At 40.3% G+C, this 19,813-nt stretch overlaps 2 protein-coding genes across 2 annotated transcripts; both read right to left on the bottom strand.

Moving 5' to 3' along the window:
* LOC8066667 lies at positions 221-5,380 on the bottom strand. Its single transcript, XM_002449743.2, has 7 exons — positions 3,827-5,380; positions 3,600-3,707; positions 3,399-3,518; positions 3,124-3,173; positions 2,478-2,591; positions 1,780-1,860; positions 221-817 (listed from the first exon to the last, which is right to left on the bottom strand). The coding sequence occupies exons 1-7, from the start codon at positions 5,354-5,356 to the stop codon at positions 679-681; spliced, it is 2,142 nt and encodes a 713-aa protein (XP_002449788.2). The 5' UTR covers positions 5,357-5,380; the 3' UTR covers positions 221-678.
* LOC110436000 lies at positions 15,118-15,923 on the bottom strand. Its single transcript, XM_021462136.1, has 2 exons — positions 15,211-15,923; positions 15,118-15,133 (listed from the first exon to the last, which is right to left on the bottom strand). Exons 1-2 carry the CDS (start codon positions 15,921-15,923, stop codon positions 15,118-15,120), a joined length of 729 nt encoding a protein of 242 aa, XP_021317811.1.

The following is a 19,813-nucleotide window of genomic DNA, read 5'->3' as shown; positions in this document are numbered from 1 at the left end:
AATAATCAAGATACTACAACATCACCGTGTTCTCGTGTCGTGTGTGTGTGTGTGTGATCAAGTTCTGGAGCAAATGACTGCTGACACAGAGATAAGCATACGTAACAGAGGGCAGATGATAATATCAATGCTGCATTTGCATCAGAGTGGATTCATCAGGATTCTAGGATGCCTGCACTGCTCATGCCATTTTTCAAGAGTTCAGCTTCGAAATGAAAGATGTTGATGACCAAAGTTCAAAACTTAAAACCACTGACGGCACGCAACCCAAAACAACCAAAGCATCCGTTTTTTTTTGTGGCCAGAATGGCAACCAACTCATCCAGAAATTTGGTTAACTTCGGAACCTGCTGTACCGACATCTCTCACTAGAGGGAGTATGAACTTCCTGATGTTTCTACTATAACGACCTCTCACAAATCTAGATGGAGCTGAAGATACGAGCCACGCGTCCATACAACTGACGATCCTGTTCTGTTCTAACCTGAGCCATACTCCCGCATATCCCTATCCTTGTTTGAAATCCTACAGCCTACAAAGACAGTACATAACATAACATGTGTCTAGCAGCACTGTTTTTCCTCTACCATACTTTGGACTGGTATTCAGTCTCACTCCTGCTGGTGCTGCTGCTGGTCACTTGAACCAGCATCAGAATCCACAACCGAGCTGTCAGAGCTAGCTTGGACCAATCTGCAGCTTCTCCAGCTTTGTGTCAAGGTCACTCCCTCCCTCCTCCTGGTTGGTAGGTTGACCTGACAACTCTGCGCCGGTAACCGTGGCCTCAGAAGTCTCTCCTCCTTCAAGCTGAACACCACTGCAACAATAACAAATGATGTGAGCTTAGCAGATGAGATCTAGGCGTGCAATAGAATTGAGAAAAGGGAATGGCATTCAGTGAAAGGGGATTATTTGCATGTTACAGCCTGGGAAACTTCTAAATGAATCAGTCACATAGGGGGTGTTTAGTTCCCTATAAAATGCAAAATGTAAAATGCCAAAATTTTCAGGATTATGTTTAGTTTCATCCAAAATGCATAATTTATTGCCCTCATTTCTTGAGGCTCTTTTGGGCTTTGTTTGGCCTCTTTAGGCCAAGATCCAAAATAGAGAATAGGCCCTTATTACAAAAAAATTTGCATAGTGTTTAGTTCCATTATGCAAAATGATGGACCAAAACCCAAAATTTTTTGGGATAAAAGGGGACCTAAACAACCCCATGGTTAATTATGGCATATAATCTGATGATGAAACAAAATCTTTGTGAACAGATTATGCGTGGTTAGCATCAGGAGGGTGTTTCGATTTCTAGGACCACACTCATTGTGGTCAACCACAAAAATACCCAGCAATGAGGGAAACCAAATATAACCATTTCTGGAAAGCTAGTCGTAACATTCAGTATTGCTTAGCAGTTGTACATAGCAAACATCTTAGCTGTTGCTCTGTAATATGGCCCTTTTTTTACAGATAGGCAGCAATACAGGATGCTAGCGATTCTTTTTATAAAAAAAAGTACAAACACTTTTCAAAATAGGCAACCCTATTAATGTCATGTTTTTCATTACATCAGTTGGTTAATCACAATCAAGAAGATAATTTGTTGACAAAGATACAAGCAAATTACTCGAAAAAAAAAGGAACAAGATAGAAGCAGTCTGTTGAACTACAAGATGTTTGATGACACCATTAAAACTATATTACAGAAAAGACATCGACTAAATAATTCTGTAAATTGTATAAACCAGCCAGGAAGTAGTAAGCCAGAATAAATATCACCTTTCCTTATTATTATCACCGAGCTTTGGGTTAGTCTTTTCATCTAGGGAATCAGAACTCTCGTGTTCAGCATGAACCTCACTGTAATGATAATGAAACTTGTAAGTTGAGCAGGTGAGAACCAAAAGGACATTAAGTGATAGGTGATTAGTTGGATACCCAAAAGTCTAGATGAATTTTGAAAAGTGAAACCAGTGTCAGGATTATGGTTAATGGTTGAGTACTGTGATGAAATAATAGCCTCCTTGTGTTTACTCCAATATTAGGAATAGGCACCACTGGACAAGATGCTTTATTAGACACCCGATTTCTATACTAGAAACCTATAAACATTTTCATGCTGGTAATTCCATTCGAGTGTATAATTGCAAACAATAAGATATAAAAAATAGAGCCAGTGTGCCACAATTGATAATAACGAATCTAAGTGTGAAGTCAGGATCAATATGACAATTTGCTGGCAAAGACACAAGTTACTAAAAAAAAAAAGATAAAAACACATTGAACTGACATTCTACTACATTAATCAAACTAGATGCAGGACATAAGTAACTAACTCAGAAAAAAGGTATAAAGCAGGAAACAATCAAACAATAAACCAGAGTATCATTTTTTTTTGAAGTAAAAGGCAAGAGCTCTACCGCACAATTAAGAGGGAAAAGAGGTTTATGTACAAATGAAAACCAGAGTATCATTACCTTTCAACTTTTGCAGCAAGGTCAGTCTCAGTGTGTACCGCACTGATTGTCGGATCCGGTGATTCTGTATTCTTTCTCAGGTTCTCAGAACTGTCCCCTCGGTCGTGAACATTACTGCAACCGTAATCAAACTTGTGAGCTGAGCAGGTGAGCGAAGAAAAGGACATTTAGTGGAAGTGGATTATTTTGTATACAAACAAGTCTTAAGAAAATTCTAAAAAGGAAATCAGTGGCAACTCTAAAAAGGAAACCAGTGAGAAATTTCTAAAAATGAAAACCAGTGGATTATTTGGATACCCCTCCTGCATGCAGATGGTGAACTGTACTGCCCGCTTGGGAAAAAATGATCTAAGCACAAATACAATTGTAGAAAATATAAGTAAATAATTATCTTGGTTTCTGTGTTTAGAAGTGTTGAAGAAACTTCTGTGTGACTGTGACACCAACAAATACTCCAATATTATAAATAGGCACAGCTGGACAATATGCTTGATTGGACACTACATGTGTTTGAAACAACCCTGTTCTACTCTAGACAACCCCAAACAATATCATGTTGCTCATCCCATTGAATCAGTTCATCAAACTAATACACAATTGATAATATCAATCAAAGCTATGAACAAGATTGTTATATAGACATTACCTTTCTTGACGATTTCCACTGACCATTAGACCACCCTCTGTTTGGCAAGACTGAAAGGAATTCCCTTAGTTAGTATACTTTGTATTTTTCCCCAATCATCTAATGAAATAATAACAGTACTGAAAGAAACGCCATGTGTAGTAATTTACTTCTATCTTTTTTTGTATCAACTAATGAAACAATAAAATAACATAAGAGTGGTCCACAGATCAACAACCCTAGTATTATTGGGAAAATGTGAAAATAGCAGAAACAACTTTCATCTAGATCTTTACCTCAACAGCATTGCTGGCAGGATTAACAACTTCTTTGGTGAATATGGCATCAATATCCGCAGCACTGATCGACTTAGAAGCAAGTTCTGGATCTTTAGTCATGCATCTCTTCAATTCTCTCTGCAAATATGATTGCCATATACAATGTGAGCAAACAACTGTATAACTTGACCTAAGCAAAAAAATTCAGAGATAACGAACCCATAGGTATGATCTTGCAAGTTCAAGAATGGCTTCTCGATAATCCAATGCAGAAGATTTGAGAAACTTATGCCACCCCTCCTGGATTTCAGGAATAGCCTTGGCGAACTGCGATGAAAAGTTATAGTGAAACATTAGACTCTCATTAACATATAAAGTGCAAGTGCAAGAGTTCATCTAAGAAATGCCAAATCCAAGTCATGCGGCGTCACTTAAAATCGACAAACCTCAGTAGTAGATCTATCTGTAGGTAGAGTCTTCATTTTGTCCTTTATGCTTTCAAGCAGCATACGTCCTTTCTCACACTTCTTTTCTCGTATTTCAGGAAATGGCTTTGGCCGTACTCCACTTGAAGGTGCATAGAACAACCATTTGAATACCTCGCTGCTCTTGTTCAAGCATATCATCATGTCTTTCTGTTCTGAATCTTCACAAAATGTCACCCCATCCAGAGAATCATCACTCTCCAATGCTTCATCACTCAGTTTCTGATCCAATACTGACTGAAGCCGCGGCAGGACTGCCCTTGGGTGCCTGCTGCACATGTGTGACAATAGCAAACCAGTATCCATGAACTTCTTGCGATCACAAAGGGGGCAAACCCAGAACCTCCACGACTTGTGCTCCTTGACAAAGCTCCGCACATCAGACATGGTGAACACATACGACCGATCAACCTTGAGGTACTCATCCTGCAGCACATCGAGCCTGACCTGTAGGAAGCTGTTACGCTGCCTCTCACTGCTCATGGAGTCCCAGTAATCGCTGGCCAGCATCAGGATCTTGTTGATCAGCTCGTGGAACTCGCAGGCCAGCGAAACTAGCCTGGTGCCTCGGTTGTCCCCGCTGATTGAGCCAACCGGGATGCAGTCATTCTGCGGGTCATCGGGCTCCTTCATTTCCAGCGCGCGGCGGCACTCCATCTCGGCCGCGTGGTACTCACCCAGGACGAAGAGGAGCTTCGCGTGGAAGGAGGCGATGACAGCGGATTTGGGGTAGTCCCGCGCGGCGCGCTCGGTGATGACGAGGGTGCGGCGCAGGAACGGGCGCTTGTCGATGGCCGCGTCGAGGCTGCGCACGAACTCGAGGTCCATGTACGCGGCGAGGTACTGCGCGCGGCCGAGGTTGGGGAAGGTCTCGGCGACGAGCTTGGCCCGCTTGCGCCCGTCCGCCGCGCCGAGCTGCCTGCCGACTTCGAGCACGTTGTGGATCGCGATCGGGACGAGCTCCTCGACCGTCATGCGGGCGTAGGAGGCGCGGGCGCGGTCCCTGGCCTCGCCCACCCTCTCGCTCGCGAAGTCCGGGTCGCGCTCGTGCTCGTAGCCCTCGAACATGCCGTAGGACGCGTTGTGGAGGGCCGGGTCGGAAGGCCGCGGGATGCGGCTCGCGCGGCGGTACTCTTCCTCGGCCTCCTTGAACATCCGGGAGGCCGCGAAGGCGTCCCCCAGCGCGGCCGCGATGTCGACGCAGTCCGGGGCGAGGCGGCGCGCCGCGGCGAGCGCGTCGCGGGCGACGCGGAGGTGCGGCGCCGCCGCGGCCTTCCTGGCCTCCGCGGTGCCCTCGGCGCGGGCCGCGCGGACGGCGGCGGAGTAGTGGAGCTCGCCCAGGAGGCGGTGCGTGACCGCCACGTCCTGGTGCGCGAGCATGAGGTCGCGGGCGCGGGCCAGCGCCTCGTGGTTGTGGCCGTGGTGGTCGAGGAGCAGCACCTCCGTGGCCGCGGCGCGGACGGCCTCCGCGTCCGCTTCGGCGTCGGCCATCGCGGTCGGAAGGCGGCGAGGTGCGCGACGCGCGCGCGGGGTGTTCGGTTAAATGCCGCGGCGACGGCGGGGTCCGGGCGGCGGAGCGGGGGGGTTTGCTTGGGTTTTGGCCTGGGGAGGAGGTACGGTGGAGCCGTGAAGGCGAAGGAAGGGCGGAGGGGGGTTTTATAGTGACGCCGTGGAAGAGGGTGGTGGGGCCCGGCGGGCGGTGGCCGCCGCGGTCGCGGTGAGGTTTGCGGTTTTGCTGCTGCTCCGTGTGCCGTCGCGCACACGAGATTTTGGGGGGACAGGTCGATGGAGGTGTTGAAGTGGGGAAAGGGGTTTGGTTTGGTGGTGATTCTGTTGGGCCCACCAGTCAGTGAGGTTACTTACTAGGCTAGGCAGTCCTAGAAGAAGAGTGTTGTTTTCCAACCGGGAAGAAGTGGTTTTATTATTTGTAAGAAGGTAGATACTTGTACAAGAATGGTGCAAAGGAGTATTTTAGATCTAGTAAAAAAAGGGGTATTTTAGATTTGTATTAGAAGATGAGATTATATGATCAAATTTCAAAAAGTTGAAAATCTATGTGGGGTCCAGCTTACAATGTGTGGTTGTCATCTATCCCATCCTTCTATGCGAGGTTGTTACCTAGCCTTGTCGATTGTGTCTGTTGGCCAGCCAAAACAAGCGTTATCATTTTTGCTCGTCTGGATGTTCTGCATTACATGAGCTGTACCGCATACTTGCTGTAACAAAACTTGGTAAGGTGTATGATTCTCGCGAGCGTTACCTACTTTTGCTAGCAATGAAGAAAAATATAATCGTGATCATGTCGTGGAGTGTAGGTGATGCCATTATGCAAAGTGGGGTTTGGTCACATCCGCTGAGGTTGAATCATATTACGACGCTTAACTTTGATTTCCATACTATAAGCGGTATAGTTTGTGGTTTTATGGTAATGCTAAAGTTGTGTAGGCTACCAAAATTTGGTAGTGAATTAGATAAAGAAAAAAAAATCTCATGAACAACTTTTGCTAGCCTTTCTTTAGCAATGAGGCAAACATGAATATCTTGTTACAGAGTGTAGGAGTATAGGTGATGCCTTTATGTATAACATACCTTGCTAATATATATGGAGGTTGCATCATATAAATTTGGCTTGTTGGAATTCTGCACTGCCTGAGCTATATAATTTGTGCTTTCTGTGGTTCTAAAGTTGTGTGTACTTACCAAAACTTTGGTATTGGTAGTGAAGTAAATGGGCATTGAATCTTGTATGCGTTGTCAACTTCTAGTAAGTCCTTTTGTGAGCAATGAAGCAAACATGGATTGTTCTCCTATTAGGTTATTATTGACATGCATGTGCTTGTTTACATTAGTGGGTTTGCTCACATTTTCATTCATGTTCATTTTTCTTGCATGGATTTCTGCACTTCCAGCTATATGGTGTGCTTTGGTAGTGCTAAACTTGTGTGGCCTACCAAAATTTGGTAGGGAAGGCACTCATGGGTGCTATCAATCTTTTGATATGGCTTAGGGCTTGTGGACATTTAGTGAGGCTCCATCAAATTTATTTAGGGGCCTTTAGGTATGCATTAGTATAGTTGCATATCTACAATACAAAAGGTTTTTTAAGGAATGAAACTAATAGAAAGAAAATATGATTTGGAGCTTCTTGATTGTAAAAGTTCAGAATCCATATAGGGTCCATCCTCTTATGTGCATTTGTCACTTAGCTCATCACTTGTTACTGTGGATGAGCCAAAACAAGAGTAATTATTTTTCTTGCCCAATATTTTCATTAGTTGATTTGTATTAAAAAAACCTTTGACTGCCAAATTATATATAATTAAGTGATAGGCAAATATTGTGGTTGCTATTAAGTTTTGCTAAGCCCTTTTTGTGAGCACTTGAAGCAAACATGATTCGTACTCTTGTTAGTGAGTACAAGTGATGCCTATATGTTAATGGGCTTGCTCACATTTCATGAGGTTCCACCATATCAATTCTTATTTTGATGCCTGTACACTGCATTTGCAGATTGCTTGAGCTGCACAGTGTCATTTTGGTAAGGCTAAAGTTGTGCAGTCTTACCAAAACTTTTTGTTGAATCTTGTACGTGTTGTCAACTTCTACAAACACTTTTCTGTGAACAATGAAGCAAACATGAATTGTTCTCCTATTAGTGACATGCATGTGATCGTTTATATTGTTGATCTTGCTTAAATTTCATGGAGTTAAATAATATTCATTTTCTTGCATAGATTTCTACACCCCTAGCTTTATAGTGTCCTTTGGTAGTGCTAAGCTTGTGTGGGTATGCCAAAATTTGTGCAATGGCCAATGAATCTCATGGATGCTCTTCGGAAAAACCTATTGCTATAGTAGGATAGGGTGGTTACCCCATGTAGCCAATAGTGAGGTACATACCTCTCTCTCCTCAGTAGTCTTTTCATGGATAGCACTTCGCCACTCACGTGACCAACGATCAAACAACGAGTGAAGGTGAGACATGTGGACCTTGGGTAGTTGACCTAGGGAGCACTTGGGCTATGCGCTAAGCAATTGACCCAATAGGCAATACACATCAAGAATCTGCCTTGGTACAATGTGATATGCTTAGTTTGCTTCACTACACAACCCACATAAAGTGTAGTACCACATGTAGGTCCTCTCGGTTTATAGACTCTTGTTTAGCTCGTGTGACATCTTGATGAAGAACCCTAACGATGGCGATAGACAATGACTTGCTAATTCCAACACCTATTGAGGTATTAGAGAAGAGAATTTTAGAGAACTTGATTGCAAGAAACTCAAAAAAGGTTCCATGAAGGATTGGGAAAATTGACTTGCCTATGCTTAGTGGAGCACCTAGACCTAGGCCCAGATGTCTTCATTCTTTACTAGTGATAGTGCTCACAATACTCTCTATTTTTTGGATGCATGGTCTCCTAATAATCGCTTACTAATTAATATATTTGATTTGATAGGTTGATCAGTTTTCTTCTAATTATATGATGTGCTCCCTCCATCCCAAAATAGAAGACATTTTAGGTTTGGACACTAGAATTAAGAAAAAGTGAACAGGTATTATGCACAGAAAACAAGGAGCAAGATAGAGAGAAATAGAGGTAGAGATGCATTGGAAAAAGAAAAAGGTGTATTGAGAGAAGAGAAAAGTGCATTGGGAAGTGAGAGCGTTAAGTATTTTGGGACAAAATTTGAATCTTGTATTTTGGGACTGAGGGAGTATGTTGAATCTTATAGGGGCAAAACATGCTGTTCACTCTCCTTAAGAGAGGTTATGTCATTATATCTTCAGTTACGTATCACTTTTATAGGGGCAAAACATGCTTTGTATTTTAATTATATGGATAATTTAGACATAAAATGTTATGCACATGAGATCTACTTTTTTTTATTAATGGTTAAGTTCAGCATGTATTTCTACCCCACTTATATTTTTCAGCTAGGTCCACCACTAGTGGATGTTATCGATCTTTTCTATGAATTTGTGTGAGCAATGAAACAAATATGAATTAGGGCTTGTGCACATTTCGTGAGTCTAGATCAAATTTATTTTTGGCGACTTCAGAACATTTGTTGGTATAGTACGTTATGCATTTATAATACAAAAGGGTTATTTCAGGAATGAAACCAATAGAAAGCAAATGTGATTTGGATCTTGTTGAGTCTAAAAGTTTGGAATCCACGTAGGGTCCATCCTACAATATGTGTCATTATCATTAAGTCATCCTCCTCCTATGTGCATTTTTCACTTAGCCTGTCACTTGTTGCCACTAGTGAGCCAAAACAATGACAATCATTTTGCTTACTCAGTTATTTTCATTGCCTTATTTGTATAAAATTGGTTTGGCTACCAAAGTACTATAGAGAATTAAGTGGCAAATTGTTAGAAATTTAGATATTTTAATGTTTGATTTAATCCAGAAAATTACGCATAATATTGTGGTGGCATATATGTGCACGTGTGTAATTTTATCACTACTCAGATTAGAGATAAACATGGTGAAGCCACAACTCCCATCCCTTTTAGCCATGATACGCTATCCCATCAACCCATGCTCCACTCACCCATGCATGCAAAATTATTTTAGCGAATTTAAAAAAGTCATAACTTTTAAACTGAAGATATAAATTAAATTCCGATTGCACCATTAAATTTCTCGTAACAAATCCTTCAAAACAAGATCACACATGGATATATTTAGATAAAATTTTATTAATAAATATTTATCTCTACAACTAAAAATTATAGAGAGGACCCGTCCACAACTTCTATCCCTTTGGTAGTCTTTTTTACTACGCGATGACACGCTATCCTTGAAAACAAGATCACACATGGATATATTTATATAAAATTTTATTAATGAATATTTATCTTATAAAGATAAAATATTTTCTTTTATTAAGTAGAAACAATATTCTAGGTTCAACAGACAATGTTCTATCTTTGTAAAAAAAATGTTATCGATTTAGAAAAATAGTATTTGGGTTTTAGGTTTATGAAACTGATATTACAATATACATAAAAATACATAAATACATGACATAGATAAAAATAATAAAAAATCTAGAGTAAAAAGCATAAGAAAAAGAATAAAAACACAAAATGGAGAAAAAATTCAAATAATGTCAAAGGGTTACTTTTCAAATATCATAAATATATTTATAGAATATTAACATTACTAAATACATCATAGAACATCATTAAATATATTATAGAACATCACATCTATTATAGATTACATATATACAAAATGAACACCATAAGAAACATCATAGAACATCATATGTATACTACGTAAACATGACATAACACAACATAGAACACTAAATATATAGTACATAAATATCACATATATATAGAAAATAAAAATAAAATTACTAAGAAAAAAAATATAAAAACAAACATAATTAACAAATGATAAAAAGTGCATAGAGCAAATAAAATTAATGAATGATTTAAATAAGGATAAAAATAAGATTAAAAGGAAATAAAATATAAAATAAGAATTTCAAGAAACATAGAAAATCTGAAAAGAAAAAAGAAAAACAAATAGAAGCAAGGAAGAACAATAAAAATAAAACCAAAAGAAAAAGAAAATAAAAGGTAAAATTAAAACAAGAAAAGAATAAGGAAAGGATAGAAAATAAAATAAAATCGAAAAAGAAAAACTGAAAAGAAATGAAAAAGGAAGAATATAGACAGAAAAAACAAAATAATAAAATAACAATGAAGAAACATAGAGTACGTAGATTTTAAAACCCGTAACAATGTACGGGCATTAACCTATTAGAGATAAACACTGCAAATACTACTGCAACAACAGCAGACATACTGAAAATGAAAAACAATCGTTTGAGATTGTACCCTGAGGAGGGACCAGTGCCGAAGGCACCGGCGGCTCCATTCGCACTAGTCGACATAGTGCGTTGCTCGAAGTAGCGGACCGCAGTCGATGCAGGAAGATGTTCGCAGTGCAGTCCCGCGAACGTCCACCAGGAAGAAGACGAAGACGCTGTAGTCGATCTCGATCCGCCGGAGTGGAAGAAGACGATCTCACCGGTGAGCAGTCGCGGAAGACGCTCCCCAAAAACCTGATTGCCCCCACACCCGAGCAGGTGTCTCGATGCAAGGCGTCGGGTTCCGGAGGCCTGCTCTCCCGATCTCTATGCGCGCAGAGGTTCGGGACGGAGATGGACATAGAGCAACTCGACAGGAAGAGAGAAGACTGAATGTGTGTGTCTCGTAGGTATGGAAAGAGTGTGTGCGTATGGAATATATAGGCCCCAGGAGGAAATGTCTGGTTAATGACAATAAATCATATTTAATTGCCATAAATAGAGTCAATCAATCAGTAATTAATTGCCATTAATTGCACAACGATCAGATCGCGTTTTCCTCTCTTATTCACCACGCATGTGCCACGTCACGTCTGGTCTAGTCCTCGTGTGCCACGTCACGCTCGCTCGTCTCGACAAGAAAAGACAAGACAAGAACGCACGCCACGGCACGGCTCGGCGACGGCGGCGGCGTGCGCGTGTGGCACCCCTTTTCCCTCCCTCAACTTCTCCATAGGGGCTAATAAAGGCCACCTATTTAAGTTGAGTTAACACATGGTCAATCATCAATATGGTACTAAACCTTTTTCATTATAACATTAATTATGGGCCCTTGAATTAATCATCAAATATAATTATGGGCTAAAAGCCCATTATATTCAACAATCCCCACCTATTTCTAGGGCACATAAGAAAAGCTCTCGAATTTCCATGCCGTTTCATATACCAGTCGTTTCGGTGGAGACTGTTAAGTTGAACTTCCACCTAGAGTACAGACTACACTTAGTCACAACTTGAACAATGGACTATGCCTTGAATTGCAAGTTTTGTGTGATATAAGTTTCATCTACACTCATAACTGATACCGGGTTTTATGAACATCCCCTCTGGTTGCCCATTCATGATTATCTAGAGATCACCCAAATCTCATAGACTGTGACTAGCAGTCAAACTCATATAGGTGTATTCCTTAAAGATGTTCTGTAGGACAACATCTATCGCTTCTCAAGCCGCTTTGGAATACATTAAGGTATATAACCAGCCTTCCTTACAGACTTAGGAAAGAAGTGCAATTGAGATGAGTTAAGTAAAGGGTCTTTCCTCACAATCTACTTCTGACTTGTTTCACCATTCTACTTCACGGGATCTCCGATCACATAGAACAGGTTGCCACCATGGTAGACCTCACGTGGGTCTCAAACCCATCTCACTCGATGCACTATCTATCACATTACATGATAGTCCCTTTGTGAATTGATCTGCCAGATTCTTGGACGTATGAACATAGTCTAATGCTATAACTCCGGAGTTTCTCAATTTTCTGACAGTCTTCAACCGCCGTGTGACATGCCTAGTAGACTTCATGTTGTCCTTAGAACTGTTGACTTTAGTGATCACCGTTTGATTGTCACAGTTCATGGAAATAGCCGGCACAGGTTTTTCAACCACTGGTAGATCCATCAGGAGTTCACGAAGCCACTCGGCCTCAACACCGACGGTGTCTAATGTTGTGAGTTCTGCTTCCATGGTTGACTTCGTTAAGATAGTCTGCTTGCAAGACTTCCATGAAACAGCGCTACCTCCAAGTAGAAACACATATCCACTTGTGCCCTTTAACACATCAGCATCAGATATCCAATTTGCATCACAATAACCCTCTAATACCTTCGGGTATCCGGTATAGTGAATGCCATAGCTCACAGTACCTTTCCGATAGCGCATCACTCTCTTAAGAGCTTGCCAATGAATATCTCCCGGATTTGACACAAACCGGCTAAGTTTGCTCACTGCAAACAAGATATCAGGCCTCGTGGCACTAGCAAGGTACATCAATGAGCCTATAATTTGGGAGAATCTTAGTTGATCCCTTGCTATTCTTCGATTTTTTTCTCAATAGCACACTAGGATCATAAGGCGTAGGAGCAGATTGACAGTCATTGTACCCAAAGCGACTTAAAATCTTTTCCACATAGTGGGATTGTACAAGTGTAATCCCACCATTGCCTTCTCTTGAAAGCTTAATGTTTAGAATAACATCAGCTTTTCCCAAATCTTTCATCTCAAAGTTATTAGACAAAAAGTCTTTAACTTCCTTGATCACATCAAGGCTTGTCCCAAGGATCAGTATGTCATCCACGTACAGACAAAGGATCACACCTTCACCCCCACCAAACCGATAGTACACACATTTGTCAGCTTCATTAACAGCAAAGCCGGTAGAAGTTAAAGTTCTGTCAAACTTCTCATGCCATTGTTTTGGAGCTTGTTTTAGGCCATAAAGGGATTTTAATAACTTACACACCTTGCCCTTTTGACCACTTGTTACAAATCCATCAGGCTGATCCATATAGATCTCTTCCTCTAACTCTTCATTTAGGAAAGTTGTCTTCACATCCATCTGATGAATGAGAAGACCATGAGAGGCGGCCAAAGACAGTAACACTCGAATTGTGGTCAAACGGGCAACAGGTGAATAAGTATCAAAGAAATCTTCCCCTTCTCTTTGGGTATAACCCTTAGCCACAAGCCTAGCCTTGTACCTCTCAATTGTACCATCAGGCCTAAGCTTTTTCTTGAACACCCATTTACACCCTATAGGTTTACACCCATAAGGCCGTTCAACCACTTCCCAAGTTCCATTAGACATTATTGAATCCATCTCATTCCTTATTGCTTCATTCCACAAGTCAGCATCAGGAGAGGAAAATGCCTCTTTAATGGTTGTTGGGGTATCATCCACGAGGTACACAATATAGTCATCTCCAAAAGACTTCACTTTTCTTTGTCTTTTGCTCGTTCGAGTGACTACATTATCATCCTCCTCAGGATAGTGAACATAGGGTTCCTCAGATTGTTCTATCGGAATAAATTGCTTATGAGAATTTATAGACTCATGACTAGAAATATTAGGTGTACTTTTTATAGGAAACTCACTTTCAAAGAATGTTGCATCTCTAGATTCCATTATAGTACCAACATGCATATCTGGTACTCCAGAATTTATAATTAAAAACCTATACCCTATGCTGTGAGTAGCATAACTAAGAAAAATACAGTCAACTGTCTTAGGTCTGAGTTTGCGTTTCTTGTTTATTGGCACATTCACTTTAGCCAAACAACCCCAAGTACACAAATAGGAGACATTTACTCTTTTCTTTTCCCATTCCTCAAATGGTGTGATTTCTTTATTCTTTGTAGGAACTCTATTCAGGACATGACACGCGGTCAATATCGCCTCATCCCACCATTCCTTAGATAGACCCGAAGTCTCTAACATGGCGTTCACCATCTCAGTTAGAGTATGGTTCTTTCTTTCGGCAATCCCATTGGACTGTGGTGAGTATGGCGGTGTCCTCTCATAAATAATTCCATGTTCTACGCAAAAGTCAGAAAAATCACTTGAAAAATATTCTCCACCACGATCGGACCTTAAGCGTTTAATTTTCCTCTTAAGTTGATTTTCTACTTCAACTTTATAGGCTTTAAAATATTATAATGCTTCATCCTTTGTTTTAAGCAAGTACACATGATAAAATCTAGTACAATCGTCTATAAAAGTAATGAAGTATCGTTTACTACCTTTAGTCAACTCACCATTCATCTCGTATAGATTGGAATGGATTAATTCTAATGGTGCCAAGTTCCTCGCCTCCGCAGCCTTGTGAGGCTTGCGAGGTTGCTTGGATTGCACGCATACATGGCACTTAGAACCTTTGACTAAATTAAATTTAGGGATTAAATTCATATTTGCTAGCCACATTAAACAATCATAATTAACATGACAAAATCGTAAATGCCAAATATTCGACTCATTCGAAATCACAGTATGGTTCACGATTTTATTACACACATCATGTATGGATAAGCGGAACAAGCCTCCGCAATCATAACATTTACCAATAAAAGTTCCAAACTTTGAAAGTATAACTTTATTGACCTCAAAGACTATTTTGTAGCCATATCTACAAAGTTGTGAGCCGCTAACTAGATTCTTTTTGATGGAGGAGACATGCTGCACGTTCTTCATAAGCACCGTCTTTCCCGAAGTGAACTTCAGAATGACTGTACCAACACCAAGAACACGCGCATGAGAGCCGTTCCCCATCAGTAAGGCTCCAGTGTTGCCGGCCAGATAAGAAGAAAATAAAGAGATGTCAGCACACACATGAACATTAGCCCCAGTATCCATCCACCACTCAGGTGAATGACAGACTGAAAGAACAGTAGGTAAATAATTACCATATCCAGATGTTCCTCCTTCAGCCTCGCTAATGACCATGTTTACTGACCTTTTCTCTTCTCGTTTAAATTTGCGGTCTGGACAAGCACTCGCCCAGTGGTCATCGCTACCGCAAACAAAGCAGCCTCCATCTGCCTTTTTCTTCTTAAAAGTTGCGGTTTGTTTTGGCTTTGGGTTTGCCCCTTGCTTGTTCTCTTGCTTGTTCTTTTTCTTATTACGGAATGCGAATTGCTTTTTCTTCTGCACCACATTGGCACTAGAAGACTCAACGCCTTTCCCATATGTATCTTTTGCTCTCGCCTTCTCCTCAACATCAAGAGTTTCCATGAGTTCAGCAAAACCAAACTCTTTCCTCTGATGTTTTAGAGAAGTAGCAAAATCCTTCCAAGAAGGTGGCAGCTTAGCGATTATACCGCCGGCCACAAACTTTTCAGGCAACACACAAGGAAATTGTTCTAGTTCCTTAGCTAGTGCATGTATCTCATGTGCTTGTTCAATCACAGAACGGCTATCAACCATCTTGTAATCAAACAATTGTTCCATGAGGTACAGCTCGCTACCAGCATCAGAAACCCCGAACTTGGCCTCAAGCGCATCCCATAATTCCTTAGCAGTGGTGCAAATGATATAGTTGTCAACGTACTTTTTATCGAGCGCACTAATCACGGCGCCTCTGAAGAGGTTATCAGCAGCCATGAACGTTTTCTCCTCCTCAGGAGTAAACTGTTCCGGCTTCCCCTCCGCGGCGTGATAGCAACTCATAGCAGTTAACCACAATATCATTCTCGCGTGCCACCGCTTATAGTTTGAACCATCAAACACATCCAGTTTTAACGCAGCAGCAAAACCACTAACAGAAAAATGCCTAATATCAGGTTTTTAGATTGTTAGAAATTTAGACATTTTAATGTTTGATTTAATCCAGAAAATTACGCATAATATTGTGGTGGCATATATGTGCACGTGTACAATTTTATCACTACTCAGATTAGAGATAAATATTGCAAATACTACTGCAACAACAGCAGACATACTGAAAATAAAAAACAATCGTTTGAGATTGTACCCTGAGGAGGGACCAGTGCCGAAGGCACCGGCGGCTCCATTCGCACTAGTCGACATAGTGCGTTGCTCGAAGTAGCGGACCGCAGTCGATGCAGGAAGATGTTCGCAGTGCAGTCCCGCGAACGTCTACCAGGAAGAAGACGAAGACGCTGTAGTCAATCTCGATCCGCCGGAGTGGAAGAAGACGATCTCACCGGTGAGCAGTCGCGGAAGACGCTCCCCAAAAACCTGATTGCCCGCACACCCGAGCAGGTGTCTCAATGCAAGGCGTCGGGTTCCGGAGGCCTGCTCTCCCGATCTCTGTGCGCGCAGAGGTTCGGGACGGAGATGGACAGAGAGCAACTGTGTGTCTCGCAGGTATGGAAAGAGTGTGTGCGTACAGAATATATAGACCCCAGGAGGAAACGTTAATTGCCATAAACCGAGTCAATCAATCAGCAATTAATTGTCATTAATTGCACAATGGTCAGATCCCGTTTTCCTCCTTATTCACCACGCATGTGCCACGTCACGTCTGGTCTGGTCCTCGTGTGCCACGTCACGCTCGCTCGTCTCGACCTAGACAAGACAAGACAAGAACGCACGCCACGCCTCGGCGGCGGCGCGCACGTGTGGCACCCCTTTTCCCTCCCTCAACTTCTCCATAGGGGCTAACAAAGGCCACCTATTTAAGTTGAGTTAACACATGGTCAATCATCAATATGGTACTAAACTATTTTCATTATAGCATTAATTATGGGCCCTTGAATTAATCATCAAATATAATTATGGACTAAAAGCCCATTATATTCAACACAAATGAATCTTGTGGTTGATATCAAGTTTTCTAAGCCTTTCTTATGGAACACCAAAGAAAACATGAATTTTATTCCTGTTATTGAGTCCCAAGTGATGCCTATATGTAAATGGGCTTGCTCACATTCCATGAGGTTCCACCATATTCATTCAATTTGTTGTTTGTGCAGTGGATTGCGCAATCCTTGAGCTGCATAGTGTAATTGCGTGAGCATGCCATAGTGCGGTAGAGAATTAAATGACAAATGAACCTCGTTGGCGCTATCAGGGTTTCGCTAAGGTTCTTGATATACTTTTGTGTAAATGGACTTGCTCACATTTGACTAAGATTATATCAAATCTATCATAATGGTTCAAGGCATTTGTTTTCTATATAGCTAGTTTCATAGTTGTAACCAAAAAAGGAATATTCAACTATTACTGTTCTATAAAAAAATATTATGTGTTAGATGCATATGCAATGCAACCTACTACACATAACTTGAAATATGTACATAGAGCATTGCCCATTGCTAAGAGAGGCTAAAGGGGACAAGGTTATTTATGACTACAAGAGGGTACACTTACCTCGTCTAGGATAGGATCATCTTCAAATCAAATTTAGTACTCCATCCTGAAATATAAGGTACTGGGGTATCCAAATTTTGTCCCAAAATATAAAGTATTTTAGGTCAATTGACTCTTCCAAAGCACCAATTACATGCTTACCTACTATTCACATCCACCACCATGCATCATTTGTTTTATCCCATAATCAATCCTAGAATCCCTAGGATATGTTGTATTTTCTAGACAATGGGAGTACATATTTCTTCGTAATATCTAGTTACATTTGAACCAGGTTAGTTAGAGTTCATCTCAAATGGATGGGATCACATTCCAAATACCCCCACAAAATTTAACAAGTAAATATTTCCAATACATGCATAAATATTACTAAATTCATAAAAACAATGTGATGTTTTAGGTTTGTCCTAAGACAAACTATGATTTTGGTAGTATGTTTATTTCTAAAAGTAACATAATTTAACTCTTGGTCAGAACCAGGAACTCAATTTCTCTCCACTTGGGAGGGAGGGGGCATATAAAAATGTTTAAATTTTGAATGCGGGGGTGTAAGTTCTACTGCTAGGAGGGGGTAGCCTCTCTTTAGAAATATCATGTTTTGTTTAAATGAGTAGAAGCATATATTCCAAAATCCAAAATTACACCACAATTTTGTGAATCCACAATTAATCTTCTTTATGTATGCCTCATTTCACGAAATCCAATTCTGTTTTAAGTATATTAGTTGTTAGGAATATAGCTAATTCTTCTCTGGTCTAGTCACTGATCATAATTAAATGGAATTCCTAGTTCGAAAGACGTGTAAGTGTAATGCTTTGTTTGCTATGAGAACCCACAAAAGGCATCTTTGTAACCCAAAATCATCTAGTTCGAAAGACGTGTAAGTGTAATGCTTTGTTTGCTATGAGAACCCACAAAAGGCATCTTTGTAACCCAAAATCATCAGATGATCATTGTGCCTAGCAAAAAGCCTAACAGCATGATCATAAGCAATTGGAATACAGCCTAACAATGTGGTCAGAAGCAATTGCTGCTTATTTCTTTGCAGCAGGGGAAATCATCTCTGGTCACACACTAGTATATTTTCACGAGTTCAGTTTCTCATTAACAAATATTCAGTTATCACATAAAAAATTAATTTAATACTCCCTCCATCCCAAATTATATGTCGTTCTAAGAATTTTGCAGAGTCAAAACATCTCAAGTTTTACCAATATTATAGAAAAAATACAAAGACTTATGACATCAAACAAATATACTATGAAAATATAATTAATAAAGAACCTAATGATACTTAGTCGACACCATAAATATTATTTTGTTATTATATAAATTTGGTCAAACTTGATATACTTTAACTCCCCAAGTTTCTTGGAATGACTTATAATTTGGGATGAAGGGAGTAGAAAATAAGTGAAATCCCCTAATAATTTATCATTAGTAATAAATCATGCTGCGACCACAAACATAATAATGTTTAAATATTCTTATAGTTTCTGTCATGTTCATGCCAAGTCTAAAATGAACTACTACTAGTCACTCATATTTTCTTATGTATATACCATGAGAAAATCACTTCAAATTGCAATTCAAGCCAAACACTTTGCATCTTCAGTAGATGTCCTATCCAGTCTCCTATACCTAAAATGGGAGGTGAAGCATAGGCAGACCTAATGCATGGTTCGGGTTGGCCAGCACATACCCTAAGCTAGCATCAACCCTTATATTAAACAAAAGGATAAAAAACTAAACTTATTGACTCCCAGAGACTTGCTCTGAAATTATATGTACTTTTAACTTTGTTCTAAGACAATCATGTCTAACTTTGATCAAGTTTATAAAAAAATATATCTATAACATCAAATTAATTTCACTAGATACACCACAAATATCTCTTGATAAAGCATTTATTTGGTGTTGTAGATGTTAATATGCTTTTTTATAAAATTGATCAAGGTTGACTTAGGATAAAACCAAAACAACATATAATTTGGAAGAGAGGGGGCCAGGGGGGTATATATGTTTGTTTATACTTGTGTACCAAGTTCCTTAGCAAATTTCTGAGTCGGACCAAATTGTTTACTAGATTATTATATTAAATTGTATATGGATTATAATACCAAGTGTAAATGAAAAAAAATGTTAAGCATATCCTTTGTATATATTCTGGATCCGCTGAAGGTGCTCCAATATATTTCTTATCACTATCACGTACACCATATCTA

The sequence above is a fragment of the Sorghum bicolor genome, chromosome 5, assembly GCF_000003195.3.
Source record: "Sorghum bicolor cultivar BTx623 chromosome 5, Sorghum_bicolor_NCBIv3, whole genome shotgun sequence".
NCBI lineage: Eukaryota > Viridiplantae > Streptophyta > Magnoliopsida > Poales > Poaceae > Sorghum > Sorghum bicolor.
The sequence above is the reverse complement of the archived record's forward strand: the minus strand, read 5'-3'. Positions and strand labels throughout refer to the sequence as shown.